This window comes from Thunnus albacares, chromosome 21 (assembly GCF_914725855.1).
Source record: "Thunnus albacares chromosome 21, fThuAlb1.1, whole genome shotgun sequence".
NCBI classification, from domain to species: Eukaryota; Metazoa; Chordata; class Actinopteri; order Scombriformes; family Scombridae; genus Thunnus; species Thunnus albacares.
In genome coordinates this window covers 1,811,907-1,828,911 of record NC_058126.1, presented here as the reverse complement: position 1 = coordinate 1,828,911, position 17,005 = coordinate 1,811,907, and the positions used below count along the sequence as shown (strand labels likewise).

Below are 17,005 nucleotides of genomic sequence, written 5' to 3'. Positions count from 1 at the left end.
TGTGAAACTGGAGCGAACTAAATTTTTGGGGAAACAACACAGACTCTTTACTAAGTGGATTGAATTCTGAGACTATGGGACAAGTCTTTCACACACTCACTCACACTTGAACCAGATCTTTCTCACCAATCCACTTCTCATTCAGCATAAACCCTATCGTGCCTCCCCTCCTAAGCTGAAGGTGATGAAGAAACTCATTGTTGACATGCTGAAGGTGTTATTGAACCCTCCTTGCTCATAGCTTCTCAGAGATCCCTCCTCGGTCCTTGGAATAGAAATAAGAGACTTGGGACGACCAGAACAAGTGAAGATGGAGGAGCGAGGAAATATAAGAGAGACATGAGATGTACCCATAGTCACAGATGCCTTCCCTATTCCCACAATCCAGGAAATACTGAATAGTTTCTCAGATGCTGCTATCCTCTCTTCCCTGAACTTAAATAGCAGGCACTGGCAAGTGGAAATGGACCCTGAGGTGCAAGAAATCACAGCCTTTATCTGCCCTCTGGGTCTGTTCCAATTTAAAGTCATGCTGTTTGGACTGAAGAATGCCCCCGCAACATTTCAGAGGCTCATGGAGAAAGCACCAGGAGAATTAAAAGGTGTCATCTGTTTTGTAGACCTGGACAACATCATCGTTTCCTTCCAGTCCTGGGAACAGCATTTCTGTGATGTCCTGAAAGCCTTGCAGAGGTTCCTGAGCATGGCAGGGTGGTATCATTGGTCTGATCCCAACTTCTCGCAGATTGCTGAGCCGCTCAGTGCCTTAAAGAAAAAAGGAGCAACGTTCCTCCGGTCACCTGCATGCCAAGCTGCTTTTGATGCACTTAGTAAACATTTGATAAACCCACCTGTCCTAGGTCACCCAAACTTCAATGCTCCTTTTTTTGATCTACACCAATGCCAGCGAGATAGGGCTCGGGGAATTACTGGTCTAGAAATTAGACCTTGGAACTAATGAAGTCTTCGTGTTTGCCAGCCGCAACCTGAATCCAGCTGAGAGGAATTATGCTGCCTCTGAGTTGGACTGGGGTAACACTGTGGTAACAGATCATCCACCAAACCCAGCACTCAGCTCTCTAACTCAAGCTACTCCTCTCTGTCCATATGTCTCTGTAACTTCTCCTGCTCAAACTGCAAAGCTAACAGCTCCTTCTTCTGCTCAAAAGTTAAATCAGCTGTCTGCACAACTGCTGGTACAGACACCGGCGCAGGTGCTGGCTCTACTGCGGCCGTACAGAGCTCACTTTTATGTAACACACCTTCTTCAAACAAAGATGACAAAACCTCATTTCTAATCCCATCTTCACATTTTTTTCTCTGCCGCAACAATGCCATAATGGTCTGCTACTTGCACATGCTTTTCCTTTTTACAACCACTTACAAACGCCACCGTGGGCACTTCAAAAAACCACGACAAAGAAGCCATAATTACCAATTACTGATACAGACAGTAACCTGCTAGAAAGACACTTATGGCAATTAACAACCCCCCACAGAGAATCTCACTCTAACTACCTAAGCAATGCTTGCTAAAAACTCACCCCTAGTCTTCATGTGGCTTTACACACTGAAAAGTAGCGGCCTTGTAAAGCAACCCCACAAAATCACATGGATGTGCCCCCGAGATAGTTGCTCCAAAACAACTAAGGATGCTGCCACAGCACTACAAAAGAAACAAACGGATGCAACCCAGGGGGAAATGCCACTACAACCTAACAGGGAAATCTCTGTAGAAAAGCATATCAAAACAGGAACACTTACCCTCTCAACAGCACACAACAATCCGACACCGGGTCAGAAACCAATGCTTCCTGCAGAAAAACAGATGAAGTGTATCTACCAAAAACCAGAAACCAAAGTAAAACCAGAGCTAAACCAAAGCAAAACCAATGACCAAAACAGCTCTGGCCACAAAACAGGCAGCCCGAAAGCTAGCACGCAGCTGGACCAAATCACCTAATCAGTGTGCCCAATCAACACCATGCGCCCGCTGCTTCCTGAGGCACAAACAGACTTTTTGACAAACTAACCCTAATGGACGAGCCCCCATTTGTTATAACCCGGCTCTTTAGCCACAACAAACAGGGAGACACACCACGTAAATTTAAGATCATTTTAATTTTACTTACCTTAAGTCTCAACTAAGGATTCACAGAGTGTGAGGTGTAGATATCAGTATAAACAGTATTGTGGGGTGTGCATGAGTGGTGAAAGGGTGTGTGTATGTTGTCAGGTGCATAAAAGCAAAGCAAAAAGGAAACTAAAGCAACATAACCAAAAACAGGGTGCCTGCAGGGAGCTGAGAGGGAGCTGCCAGCTGCAGCCAGACTTTATGAACCTGGGAAGACTGCGGGCCCTCAGGTGTTCCCAGTTGCGCTAATGACCACCTGTAGAGACGGGGCAGGTGAACCACATAGCAAACACTAGATGACACCAGGGGTCATCACATCTGTATACTATATATATCATTATACCCTCCTCTTATTACTGAATATTACTGTTGTCATAATTATGAGCTTTGACCACGTTTTTGACAAGTACTATTGAGAGTGATCCATTACGAGTATTTTCACATTGTAGGGTGCTATTAGTGTACATCACCGTCAGATGGTCCTTAACTTATACTCGGATTTGTAATTTAATATTGACTCTTATCTCTTTCCTTTTTGCTATTATACATGTGAGGCTGTTGAAGTTTATGTTTGCATTGTTTTGTTGTTCTTACTGTTATATCTTATATGTTGTCTCTTCAAGGGGCAGAATTAACTTGCCATGCAACCTAGTCACATGACCACTTGAAGAGTTTTAAATTGGATACCTGTCCTTATTGCTTATTGATGAAGTCTTTGAGTTGAAACGCATTGGTTTATCCATGATTTGATAAAGGATTTTTAAACTTATAATCAGAGTGACTCAGATTCTTTTTAGACTGTCAACCAAAACCATGGACTTCCATTAAAAGTAAGCTGGACAATCATTGTTTTTTTTTTTTATTTTTACTCAACTATCCTTGAAGAGCACTTGATTTTCTACTTCAGCATCACCAACACTACTGTTCTTGACCCAATGCAGCAACCCCTGTTCATTCATTATGTGGAAAGTCTTTTTCAAAGCTGATTTATTGACATTTATCCACGTCAGAGATACCAGAGATCATCAGAACAAGTAAGTTGGTGCAGATTCCAGCATATGACATTAAGACTGAAAAGGGGGGGGGGGGCAGATTTTTATTCAAATTGCATAGGAAAAGGTTTGCTAATGAAAAAGAACAAGATCTGAAGCATTTTAACTGGAACATTAGTTTAGTGAATGGAAACATATTCCTCCTTTGCTTTGATTTGTGAGTAACCTGATGAATGAGCTACTGAGGTTTGTAAGATAGCATGATAGCTAGCTTGTTAACCAAAAATAACTTTCCAGAATAGCTAATTTAGCAAGTAAATGAGTTTGTTCTCTAACTAGATAAAACACATTTAGCTGAAGGGACTGTAGTTGTACCATTTTTATAGCCTTTAAACAAAGGGGACAGATATGGATACATTCATTTGTGCAAAGACATACAGATGTGTTTATGTCATAACTAGAAGTTCATTTGAAGCAGCTGCATCATGTAATATAATCCCGGTTTATCTAGACAGCATCAGCCATGCAAATGAGGCAGAGGAGGAGACGACTCTGATCTTCTCTTATTTCCACCTGGCTGGTAGATGGATGCGTCCACATGAAGCCTGTTCACTGAGAGAAGGTAGGCCTGACAAACTTCATCACATGTATTGTGTGCTCTTTGTCGCGATGTTACAGCTGAAATCTGTAATTATTTACTGAAATGATGTTAGTTTCCTCACTTCCCTCCAGTGGTATCACTCCAGTGAAGAAATACTTGAGTTCAGGTATTTGAGATAAACAGAAAATTAATCAGAAAGTATTTTGATAATCATTTAACTCATTTTTAAGCAGCCTATCAAATGTGAGGATTTGAAACTTTTATGTGTCAGACAGTAAAGTAAACTGAATATCTGGATTTTGGATTGTTGATCAGACAAACAAGATGTCTGAAGATGTCGCCTTGGGCCCTAAGACATTACAACTGGCATTTTTCTGTGTTTTCTGACAGTTTATAGGCAAAACTATCAACTCATTGATCAAGGAAATAATCAGCAGCTTAGTTGCAGCCCTAACATCTCACGAAAAAGACTGGGGACCTCTGCAGCAGCAACCCCCCCTAACCCTAACCCCCTATTAATGAAAAAGAAACAAAAACATTATTTGACTATTAAATAAAACTGTTAAACTCAATAGTTTATTTTGCCAAATTTGCTTTTGTTTTCACTACTTTACTTCTCCTGAGAAAAATAATAAGATAAAACTAAATAAATAAAATAGATAAGATAGGAGGAACATTAATAAAAGCTTTTTTAAAAATGTAGGTTTTGAGAAAGTGATTTCTTCAGATATCAGGTAATTAGTTCCAGAGCTGATAAAAACTCTTTAGGGACTAGCTAGCGTCCTGTTGGATATTTTTGTTTCTTCTTAGTCACTGTTGTAGTACACAGCATCAGCCTGTAAATAAAAATGTAATTGTTTTTGTCATAAAGATATTATTTCTCCTTGTTGATTTAATTTCCCACAAGGCAAGTATATTTGTATAGCACATTTAAACAACAAGGCATCTCAAAGTGCTTCACATAAAACATAGAAGGCATCAAGACAAAATGTAAAAGAAACACAGACAAAATAAAAAGACATTTAAATACAATTAAAGAGTTAAATAGAAGATAAAAAATAAGCTAAAATAGAATAAGACAGATAAAACACGAGAGAGAAAGTTACAGTGTAATGTGAGATATGAATCAAAAGCTTTAAATTTGATTTAATAAAAGGCAGCAGTGAACAGAAAAGTCTTCAGTCTTGATTTAAAAGAACTGAGAGTTGGAGCGAATCCCCACCAAAAACCATTAAGCCCTTTTAAAGTATAAATGAAAGGTAGATGAATAAGGAGATTTTGACAAGCAAGTGAAGATATAAACAATAACCTGTCAGTCAAAATGGCTTAGAGCGTTTCATTATAAATCAGAGCATCATCTGTAGAAAGACTGAGAACAGACAACCTGACCAGGTGTGCCTGTAATCCGTCTGCAAACCTGAAACTTAATTTATTTTCACCATTGTGGATCCTCTGGGCTCAGATAAAACTTGTGAGGAAACCATTTGCTGTTCTCTTTTTGAAATTCCACACTGACAAATTACATTCTGAGGGAAATCCAATGCAAATGTGGCCGTACCCTCAATACACAGCCGTTCATGGAAACCATATCTGAGTCTCCCTTCAGCTTGTTTTGAATACACCAGATGTAAACTTGGACTCCACTCGCTGCCCGCCATGCAAATCCACAGGTGGGTCCAGTTTAAAATGAGCTTGTGGTGAAACAGTTGAGAAACAAAAAGCCCAAATTACAAACAGGAGATCCTCTTGAATGCAAAACCAAGAGAGGATGGATGTTGTTTAGATGCAACGCCAGCCTGGAAGCACACATGTGTGATGGAGGTGTGGAAAACCTAAATGTAGATAGAGTTTCTTTTGCTTCCAAGACATATGTGTTTAGAGAATCATTCTCTGACTGAATCTGTTTGATTTCTGTGAATGATTGGCTTTCATGTCATTAATCATTGGCTGTTTATTGGTTATCGCAGGGGATCAGGTACACAGACAGCAGAAACGTTTTAAGCATGATAAGAAAAGCACTCTGTGACTCTGTAAAGCAGCTTCAATGCTCTTCATGTGCAAAAAAAAGACAACTATGAGTCGCAGTTTCCTGTAGGAAGCATCCAATCAGAGAGCTTCAGATTCTATTGCCATGCAGCTAACGGAGGGGTGGAAATAGCTTCGTAGATCTCAGTTGATCATTTCAGAAATTTTATTCAATTTACTTTTAGATTTTGGGTCAATTCAGAGGCTTTGATGGTTCCAACAAAGCTAACACATCATTGGTTGCACGTTGAAAAAGTCACCAACAAACAAGGTTAATGTTGGAACTGATTTTGCAAAGCTCAGTCCCTCCAGGATTTTACAGGTTTTTTTGTGATTATTATGACCAAAAATGCGTGATTTTGTAGCAGTTTTTCTAAAAAGAGATTGCGATACAATTTGCGATGTTTTATGTGCCCATTTTGCAATAAAATTGTGGTAATTGGGGAAAATTGCAAGCAAAGGAAAATAATGTGATTTTTTTTTAAACTAATACCAATAAAGAGTCTTATTTAATCACTTCCTTGGATAAAAAGCATCCTGCATATTACAGAAACAATTATATTTCAGTTCCAGTATTTAATGTATATTCTGAACATGAGAACCATGAGGACTCAATGTTATATAAAATACTGTACTTGAGTTCCATTTATAACCTTTATTAAATAAACTTTCAGCTCAACATTACAGCAAATAAAATCAGTAAATAATGCCATTAAAATAAATCCATCAACATAAAAATATAGTTTGATGTTTATGTTTGAGGTAGATTATGTCTGAACAACATCAAACCTCATTTGGGAACATTTGGGAATTGTTTTGCTCATCTATGGCATCATTATTGTTGGCAGGTGAGATTTGTCCATCTTCCACCTGAATGACGTCACGATCGGTCCGAATCACAAGCGGCTGTTGATTTGGACGTTTCATGTGTAAAAGTTGCTGTAATTTAGTAAAACTGCAGCTCTCACAAATTTTCTTGAATTTGTTTTAATTTTGCAATCGTAAAAAATCACAATTTCCTGGAGAGACTGAAGGATGCGGAAGTAGCTTAGTGTAGCATCTTTGTTCCCTCCATAGAAAAATATTGGCTCACACCAATTCAAAGTGATTCTGCTCCAAAAACATCCAATTTGATCACATTCACAATCCCAGATATGACGTGAAACACTTGACACCGCGCTCCACAACATGGTCGGTATGTTTATGCTGTGTAAACTGAAGGTTTTGGATTAATTAGATAAATAATCTGGTGTCAGTCTGTCAGTCAGTCAGAACAAGGAGATGCTTCCAACAGCTAAATGTTTGGCTGCTAACCATTTATCAGCCCTGTTGTATTTTATTTTTTACTCAACTAATAAAGTAATTGAAAGTAATTTGCACATTTTGGGATTGAGCAGTCAGTGTGAATCTCTCTGTTTTAACTTCTGCAGATCCCAGAAAACTGCAGTGTGTTCATGTGGTGAAGATGAATCTGTCTGAAGCGAACCACACCTCAACATCCGACTTCCTTACTTTCTACAACGGACTAGGCACCTTGTTCGGAGTCAACTTGGTGGTGGGTTTCCCTGCCAACGTCTACATGGTGCGGCTGTTAGTGAGCGGAGCGGGCAGGATCGTGGCCTCAGAGCTCTTTGCCCTTAATCTGGCCATCTCTGAGATCCTCTTCGGCGTCTCGTCTGCTTACCTGATGCTACACTTCCTGCTGAGGATGGCGCCGTACACGGGGATGCTGTTGTTGCAGTGTTTCATACGGCTGATGTTCTTTTCCCGCCCCATCTTTCACAGCTGCATCTGCGTGGAGCGCTACCTGGCTGTGGTGCATCCCACCGTCTTCCTCAGGTAAGTCAAGAAAGTGATTGACAGGACTGATCAGCTCTGAGGGGTCTGAAGACGTGTTGTTTTAGTTTTAATGGAAATCAGAATCATAACAAGGCGCAAGGCGATGGAAATGTATCTTTACATTTGTCTCTGTTTCTTTACTGTCGAGTAAAGATTAAAATAAAACTCAAAGTTCAGAACAATTTCAGCATTTGTGTGACAAAATTATCTGAAAACAAAAGCGGATCTCTGAGTTTTATCCTTTTTTATATAAGTTCAGTGCAGAATTTGAATCTGTGTGAAAATGAAGGAAGTCAAAAATGTTTTGGCTAATCTGACAGATAGAAACATGTCAACAGCAACATATCGGCCTGTTTATGAACCAATATGACGACAGAAACAAATAAAAGCTCATCAGATGTGCTGTTGTAATGTCAGCTGCAGGTAGGAGCTGCTGCTGTTCTCTTTCAGACACCTGATTTGTTTACATTTAGTCAAATAGTCTCCATTAAAAGTCATGTGAATCAGCAGTTAGCAGCTCCTGTTTGCGGTGTAACATGGATGTGCATCTATCACTGGATCACTCTGATACTGTAGAAAAGGTTCTGCAGCCTCTTTATTCTCTGGTTTACTGGTGATGGACGTCAGAGATAATAATGATATCCTTGGGAAGTGTAAGTCACACTGAATGATATCAAAATGTGTTTCCTGTCTCCGGCGCCCCCCTGGGGAAGAAGAAAGACCCTCATCCAAATGGGGCTTTAGATGCAGTTGAAAGTTCTGAAAAAGTCAGTAAGAGGTCCTTGGTTTGAGATCATTTTGTCACATGTTAAAGTTGCAATAAATGACAGCCTCACTACATGTCAGCAAACAACTATTAGCTATGTAAGGATATATAGCAGAATAATGGCGTCCTGAGCAGAGAACGAAGTCACGCTCCCTCTGTGTGTGTGTTGTAATCTGAGCTTCTCTGTTCTTGGTTTTGGTTGCCGCTACAGCTGAGCGTGCATGATAGTGCATGTGAGTCCCTCTGTGTCCTCCCACAGCCATTTCCAACATGGCAGCTCATATATAGCTCATATTACAGCTAAACAGTACGCTAAAATGTTTCTGAAAGCATTTGAGGCAGAAATAGGCAACGCTCTAACAGAATCTTGATCCATATCTGATCAGTTTGATCTGAGTTTCGTTAGCTGTCAGTTCAGGGGCCGCTTTCTTTCTTATTAAACGACACATGCGTTTGTTTTGGTCTGAGACGCTGGTGTTAATGCAACATCTAGTGGGGCTGAATGTTGTATATCGCACCTTTAAGGTGTAATGCATGTGGAACAAGTGACTTCAAGGGGTAAAACGGCTGAATTTCATTCTCAACTGACCAAAGTGAAGCTCTGAATGTTCCTGTTTTTACATTAATGGTTAAATGTTTTAGTAACTTCATTGAACTTTTAGGCTGTTTATCAGCTTCAACTGTGCTGCAACAGTAAAGTTTGCGTCCTGTACTGTTGGCAGTTTGATACCAATTCTCTGTCATATAAGAATTTTCTTCTTCTCTGCAGGTTCAAACCTCTTCGTTACAGGTTGGCGTTCTGCATGGTCAACTGGCTGCTGGTGCTGCTGTACTGCACCATCCCTACCTTCATGCTTTCCACCACACAGTCCGTATACCTGCTCATAATCAAGTCCCTGTTCTTCCTGGTGCTCATGTTTTACTGCGGCATCCATGTTCTCTGCGTGCTGAAGCAGCCGGGGCCCGGCGACGGGGACCGCGCCCGAGAGAGCAGCAACACCACGAAGAGAAAGGCCTTTAAGGTCATCATGATCACCATGGTCTTCACCAGCACCACCGAGCTGCTCCAAGTCTTAATGTTTAGTCCGATGCTGTACGCTCCCCAGCAGGTTCTTCTGTGGGTCATGTTAATGAACATGGCCGTCAACATCGTCAGCGGGTTCATCACTCCGCTGCTGTTCCTGCACAGAGCTGGAAAACTGCCCTGCAGGAAGTTCTGAGTTTAGTTTAACAGTCAAGTTCCTGAAGTCCGGAGTTTGAGTCAGCAGCATCAGACCTGCAGCAAACTTCAGTTAGTTCATTAGTTTGTAATTGATTAATCATCCATTAAATTTCTGCCATTTAAGTGGCTCCATGTCACATTAATTGAAGGAATTATTTTCATATACAGCTGGAAGCACTGACAGAAATGTGATAGAAATTCATGTACATAATAAATTATTGTAGGTCTTACTGTCCCGACTGGTTTTCTGTCATTTTTGGACCATTATGAGTGTGAAAATGGTATTAATTTGCATTCTATGTGGCATTTAAAAGGTCTTAGAGAGGACGGATTCTGCTTTTTGTGGTTTTCTGTCATTTATATCCCGTTCTGATGTCGGATGTTAAACATGGTCAAAGTTCCAAAGTTTCAGCTGCCCTGACACTTCGCTTTTAAAGTGTTTTAACTTTCCCAAGAAAGAGATGATGTCAGCTCATCACATGTCCATAAACATGTGTCTGTTCTATAATCTTTGTTGCTAAGGTGGTTGCTAAGGTGTTTCCATGTGTTGTTCAGCTCCAACATGTACGGATGGATTTGAGAAGTTGACATTTGGAGTAAAGAAGGAGAAAAAGAAGTGAAATCCTGCTACTATAGTTTGTTTACGTAGCCTCCGGAGCCGGAGGAAGCTTCCTGAAAGCTGACCAATCAGAACAGAGTGGGCTCATCAGGAGGGCGGGGCCTTAAAGAGACAGGAGCTAAAACGGCCTGTTTCAGACAGAGGCTGAACTGAGGGGCTGCATAAAGGACCAGTAGAAGATAAATAAGGAGTTTTTAACTGGAAATGATGCAAGGATATTCCAGTAGAGCCCCAGAATATAAATATAGAGCTGGAAATGTGCAGAATATGTCTCCTTATAGGAAACATCTTATAGGATATGATTAATGAATGTGTGTATGAAATGGAAGTCATGACTCCTCATGTGTGACAGACACGTCACTGCTTTCCTCTTCAAAGTTAGAAATAAATATTTCTCCAACTAAAACACACTCATTTGCAGGAACATGATGAAGAGCATTATTCATGTCATGAGCTGAAATCATGAAAACCCAAATCACCGGGGACCTTTAACATCCGGGCCGCAGCTTTATGTAACGCATCTAAAAATCCTATTAAGTGCTCATATGAGGCCGTATATGGAAGAAAAAAACTGCTCTGACACTTCACAGGAATGAAAACGCTGCGATATGCAGAAGCTGCTTTGATTGTCGAGGTCAAACAGAGAGCAGCAGGTTCAGGCAACCTCAGATCTTCACACACAACTCCACATACATCCTTCTGCACACACACTCCATCCTCCTCCCCCTTGATGTTGCAGTAACATGATGTAACAGCGAGCCTGGATGGCTCCCATGGGGGCTGGTTAGTCGACTTAATGGACTGCCACAGCTAGCTTCAAAGACTCAGAGAGAGGGTGGTGGTGGGGTGGGGGGGGGTGGAGGAAGAGGAGGCGTGAAAAGGGAAACATGAGGGTGAAGAAGTCATCGTCTGAGTCGGCCTCGATGATGGAGAAGTTGATGGAGGGATGACAGGAGTTAGAGGAAGAGGAGGATTCGTAGTTATTACAAGGAATGATACGTGGAGATTTTCTGACGGCTATGATATCTCACAGTTAATGAAAGTTAGTTTGTATCTGGTTGAACTCGCCGCAGGATCCAACAGAATAAAACTTCGTGGAAGAACTAGAGCTGAAAGGATCGATGTTAATCAGTCGATCTACAGATAAAATGAATCAGAGAGTAATCATTTCATATTTTTCAAATTGAAATGACAAACTTTTGCTTCAGCTTCTCCGTTTCTTTGTCAAGGTTTGTTTTAAGATTGAAGGTTCATTTCATCATCATACAACACAGGATTATACAACAGCTGTAGCCTCCACTAAGCTACAGCACATTCAAATAATTTAAATTAGAACAGAACAAAACAATCAATTAAGCAATAAAACAGAACAAAGTATATCAAAGTAGCACAAAAGGAAAAGCTTTATTATATTTACAAGGAATACACAGTTACATGTATACATATATATATATATATATATATATATATATATATATATACATAGGTTTTTACAATGTGTGCAAAAGAAATGTAATATATGTCATAAGTTATAGTACAAAAAACAAGTTGAGGCAGTAGTGGGAGTGCAGGTAGTGCAAAGGTAATGGTTTGTAATCTGTATAAGACCAAAAATAACAATATAATTGTGGATGAAATATATTTGTTTTGGTTTTACTTTTGGGAGAAAAAAATTACATTCTGAAATTTTAATATGTATATTTGAACTGTTTTTATTCACATTTCCAGTTTATGCATAAAAAAAAAACTCTGAGGTGTAACAGCAGCTGTGTGGATACAAATCAAATGTAAACAGACTGAGTGAATAAATGATGACATCATGAATCATGTGACTGAAACGTCACTGAAGATCTGAAAACATCAGATCTGTGTGGAGCGATGATGAGGAGACTGTAACCTTCCTCACATCAATACATGAAACTAACAGAAACGTCATATTTCCATCATGTTTTACATCGTTTAAGCTTCGACTGTTTTACTGACGTCGTCTCGTTGTGTCTTCTTCTGCGACGGTTTAACGGCGCCGACTGGAGGATTAGTTTATCAGCTGATATTCACACAGCAGCAGTGGACGGAAACAAACATTTACTACATTTTCTTTTAAAGATATTCTGGGAATTTGGTTGAAAACTAGTCTTCATTTTGTCCTCTCGCCGCCTGGAAATGTATGTCTATACGTGTGTGAAAGTTTACAGGGTGACTTTTTGTTTTCTTTTTCCTCGTATGATGTTGAGATGTTTCAATAAAGAACATCAAACATCGCAGTCAAACACACGCACTCTGCTGCAGGAGCGCTTCCTGTCCCGCAGTGTGTGTCGGAACACATGGTGTGTGTTTGACTCTAATCTAAATGTTATTGATCTGCGGCTGTACGGCTTTAGGCTTCACCTGCCTGGCACGTGTGTGTGTGTGTGTGTGTGTGTGTGTGTGTGTTTCCAGCGGTGGTGGTGGAAAAGGAAAAGCCTGAAAACCCCAGAACCACAGCGGGAGAGTCTGTAGGCAGTTACCCGGCCTGATCAAAAGACACACACACTGAACGCACAACAGTTTTGTGGTTTTTTAGCCACGTGCCTCCTCTTCCTCCTCACTTCCTGTTAGCCTCCCTCTTTCCTTCCTCCTGTCCTCCTCCTCCTCCTCTATTTTTCTCTTTCAGCTTCTCCTTACTTACTTTCAATCCTTCAATAAATCAATCCTACATAAAAACAAGCGGATGGAAACTGCTCTCAGTCGCAGAAACTGAACCTGTAAACTTTAAAAATCAAACAGGAAGGAAATGCTTCAGTTTCCTTGTCAGTAAAACAAACAAATGAGTGGCTGAATATATAACTATGAATACATGGTAAACAAACTGCACTTTTCTACCTTAACTGCATTTTATTTTCCCATTCACACAAACATTCACACCAGGCCTGCTCATTGGGAGCGACTTGGGTTTCAGTCTCTCGCTCGAGGACATTTCAACATGTGGACAGGAGCCGACGCTGTGATTAGAAAACGACCTGCTCTACCTGCTGTGCCACAGCCGCCACTACAAAGCTCTGACAACACTAACAAACTGCCAAATCCAGACTGCACTCTTAATGCCGAACAGGTTTTGAGTCTGTAGTGTGTTCACAAAATTCAGTCATTCGAACCGAACGGCATGCAGGCGAAATACAGAGCTGTGGGTTTAAACTAGTGTCCCACAATTCAGCCCACAGCGGACACAGATGAGGGGAAACCTGCATGTGTAGAGGGCAGCATCGCACGCCGCGAGGAAGCAGCTCCTCACATTTTCAAATGTCTGTTTTGCTTGTTTCTGAGAAACGTCTTATCAGGCGTGTAGTAGAATACTGTGATGAGTAATATGTGGTATATATACACAGCTCTGTGAGGCTGCACTCACAGAGTACCCTTCTTTTTGTACTATTTGTTCATAAACTGAAGTACTGGACAAATTAAAATATTGACCAGATGGTGACACTAGATGGAAAGTCAGAGGATCAAAGTTCTGATTCATGCTGAGGGAATGATGAATGTGTGAAATTTCACAGCAATCCATCCAATAATTGTTTACCTGTTTCAGTAAAGAGCTAAAAAGTCAACCTCATGGTGGCGCTAGAGGAAAAGTCACCAAAGTCAGCAGGATTCATTTAGCAACTACTCTTCCTGAAGTCCACAAAGGTAAACTTTACATCATAATGCAAGACAATTATAAACCAAAGCAAAAGGGACAAAAAATAGCAACAAACAAAACAATGAATCAACAACAATAAAGTTACTAATGATGATAATAATGATGACATGTCTGTAAAGATTCTCAGTCATCCAGGTCGTCGTCATCCGAGGACGGCTGAATCGAGGGCAGCTGGACTTCTTGGTTGAAGATACTTGAAGACGTTTCACATCTCATCCAAGATGGCGGGTGTTGTGGATTTCGATGTCTTAATGCTGAGAATGTTTATTGAAGTTACTTTGATCAAGGAGAACCGTAAACAGCGAACATCCAAGTTGGTGTAACTCGGATGCTGTCTCTTCCTGTTCTGTCTTCTGAAAGTCTGAGTGTTAGTCTTTAGATCAGCCTACGATATGAAAAATTAGTCTAATTGGTTCACTAGTTTCTAAACAAAGGACTGCACCTTACCCGTGACATCTTAAGTCACGTTGCATTGAGCCTCAGGTCACTGTCAACACATTTTGGCTACACGTTCCACCAATCTGTGTTGTCCAGAAGGGTCCTCTCTCTGGTCTTGGCTTACCATGGCAGTGCTGATTTACTCTTCATCAGAGAGGTTTCTGCTTTCACCAAAACATCACAGACAGCTGAAGTCTGGAGGAGAGATTAAGAATTACAGTGTGACCTCAAGGCTTTGTTTTGACCCAACTGTCATTCAAATTTGTAACCCTAAAGATGGAAAACTCCATAACAGCGGAAAGTCCCATATATTTAACCTCTGTGGGGTCATTATCAAGGTCATTGATTGCACCTGGTTCGCTAGTGCTCCTGGCTGTGGTAATGACAGTCATTGGAGTCACCTGAGGCCAGGTGTACCGTTAAACCAGTGGTACCACTAAATGCTTTAATGGCACAGAGGTTAAATTTAGGACTCTCTACCAGTCAGTTAGAACTGAAGAAGCCTCTTGGATGAGAGGTGAAACATCTTCAAGTATCTTCAACCAAGTCCAGTCGCTCTGGATTCAACCCTACATGGATAACAACAACAACAACAAGAACCCACACTACAGTCAGTAAAACATTAGATACAGCTCAAAAACGGTTGTAGTACAACTAAAAACAGCGTATACAGTGACTGAGAAAATATTAATGAAAAATACCCAAGAAAGTTCCTCATTAATGATCATATAGCCAGATATTATGTAGCGAAACATGTCTTTAGTTAGTTTCACCAGTCTGTGAAGGGCTGCAGCACAAATTTCACCACCTTGTCTGTCGTTCATAACTTCAGTTCATCATTCAGCTTGTTAACTTATGTATCATCCTCACCTTCACTAATCCATCAAGTAGATGTTATGAAGAGATATATCACAGCATATCAAATGAAAACTTTGACCTGCTGGTGGCGCTAGACGAAAGGTCATCACTTAAGTAGTCAGAATTTATCCTCTGGGGAACATGAATGCCTGAACCAAATTTCATGTCCATCCATCAAATAGTTCTTTAGATATTTCAGTCTGAAAGTGGTGAACCGACCATCATTTCCATCCATATTCATGTAGAAATAGGCAACAGATAATGGAGAAAATGACTATTAATAGTGACATTTTATTGGATATTTAAGTATAGATTTTGTTGTGTGTATTTAAAAAAACACAAATCTCTTATTGAAGCTTTGTGATGCTGGACAAATGATAATCTGTTCATCTGTAACAGATGTAACAGATGAAGAGGTGAACAGTCTGTAAATGTCTTTAAACATGTAAATCAGACAGAAAAGTACATTTTTCTATTCTCTATATGTTTTTGTTTGTAAAGCAGATATAAAAAAAAAACAGATGGAAAATAAAAGTTCAACACTATGTTTGACCTCTGCGTGTGTGTCTGTGTGTGTGTGTGTGTGTGATGACCATATGGATGTAATGATACCCTGCATAACAAACAGATGGGATTACACACACACACATGCATGCAATCATACTGTTACACTTGTATGCACGCATGCACAAATACAGGCGAACACATCAAACACACACACTCAGATACTGTATATCAGAGAGCCGTCCTGTGTAAACCTCATCCTCAGGTGAAGCTCTGCAGCCTTAAACTCACTTCATTTATATATATATTTTTTCAAAATTCCATTCAGCTCCTTTTACAAACATGTTCAGGGAAGAAACAATCATCCACTGCAGTTTGTGACTCTTCAGTTTATCACAAGAGCTAAAACATGTATCATTTGGTCTCACAAAATCCCAGATAATCTTGTTTTTTAGAATATTTATTTGTACAATATCTAAAACGTGTTTCCTACCTCTGTTTGGATATTAAAGTGCTGGTATGATAGAAAACAATAAAACTGATCTTTGGGATGGATCAGGGTGATGGTGACGCTCCTGTGCTGTAAAATTACTCACTTCTATCTCCTCACTATTTGTAAGGTACTTGAAATTTTGAAATTTGTGTCTGCAGAGCGAGCTGCGTTGAGGCGGTACTCGTTACTGTGTTACACCAGAAAGTCAAATCAGATCTGCAGGAAGCTTCATCATGAGCCTATTGCCGCCCGGCGTTACACTGAGTGTTTATGTAACTTCTGTAGTAGCAGTTTGCATTGCAGCTGGATGACGAGCAAAGCAGAACACTGGAAGTGTTGCTGGTTGTTCAGCAGATAAAAAGTCTTTACAGCCTTCTAGAGGATGGACATTCCCATGAGAAACGGCTGAAATTCATTCCCTCCGTTATCGGCGAGTGGTTATTTGTGTTTTCGGCACATTTTGCAGCCGACTGTCTGCTGAACGAGACTCGGCTGCAGGATTTTCTCCTGTTTCATCTTCAATCTGTGAAGGAAGTTTTAAAACATGGTTTCTTTCTGTTCCTCAGCTGAAGGAATATAATATATCTTTGCTAAAGCTAAGCTAGCGACCTCTGGCTTTGAAAAAATGACTTTTACATTGTGAGGAAACTTAGACACAATCTCACTGTTCTGAAACATCCTGTTGAGTCTCAACAACCTGTCCAACAGCAGGTTAGGTTAGGTTAGGTTAGGTTGGGTTGGGTTGGGTTAGGGTTGGGTTGGGTTGGGTTGGGTTGGGTTGGGTTGGTTTGGGTTGGGTTGGGTTGGGTTGGGTTGGGTTGGGTTGGGGTTGGGTTGG

The 17,005-nt window shown here is 40.4% G+C and overlaps 2 protein-coding genes across 5 annotated transcripts in view; both read left to right on the top strand.

Annotated features, from left to right (window-relative positions):
- The window catches only part of sugct (succinyl-CoA:glutarate-CoA transferase), a 118,439-nt gene that overhangs the window by 87,145 nt on the left and 14,289 nt on the right, over window positions 1-17,005 (top strand). The window lies entirely within an intron of this gene.
- On the top strand, window positions 1,001-9,785 carry LOC122972263 (lysophosphatidic acid receptor 6-like). 3 transcript variants are annotated; one of them, XM_044339254.1, is made up of 4 exons: window positions 1,001-3,168; window positions 3,638-3,748; window positions 7,183-7,591; window positions 9,127-9,785. In XM_044339254.1, the coding sequence occupies exons 2-4, from the start codon at window positions 3,715-3,717 to the stop codon at window positions 9,575-9,577; spliced, it is 894 nt and encodes a 297-aa protein (XP_044195189.1). In that variant the 5' UTR covers window positions 1,001-3,168; window positions 3,638-3,714; the 3' UTR covers window positions 9,578-9,785. The 3 variants fall into 3 exon arrangements, with proteins under 3 accessions (XP_044195189.1, XP_044195188.1, XP_044195190.1); XM_044339253.1 differs by lacking the exon at window positions 1,001-3,168 and having other exon boundaries at window positions 3,268-3,748; XM_044339255.1 differs by lacking the exons at window positions 1,001-3,168; window positions 3,638-3,748 and adding an exon at window positions 6,634-6,947.

Bases quoted from the DNA above. Each gene is read 5' to 3' on its own strand.
- LOC122972263 (XM_044339253.1), top strand. From the start codon at position 3,535: ATGGATACATTCATTTGTGCAAAGACATACAGATGTGTTTATGTCATA. The intron at 3,749-7,182 runs GTAGGCCTGACA...TAACTTCTGCAG, and splicing joins AGCCTGTTCACTGAGAGAAG to ATCCCAGAAAACTGCAGTGT. The intron at 7,592-9,126 runs GTAAGTCAAGAA...TCTTCTCTGCAG, and splicing joins CATCCCACCGTCTTCCTCAG to GTTCAAACCTCTTCGTTACA.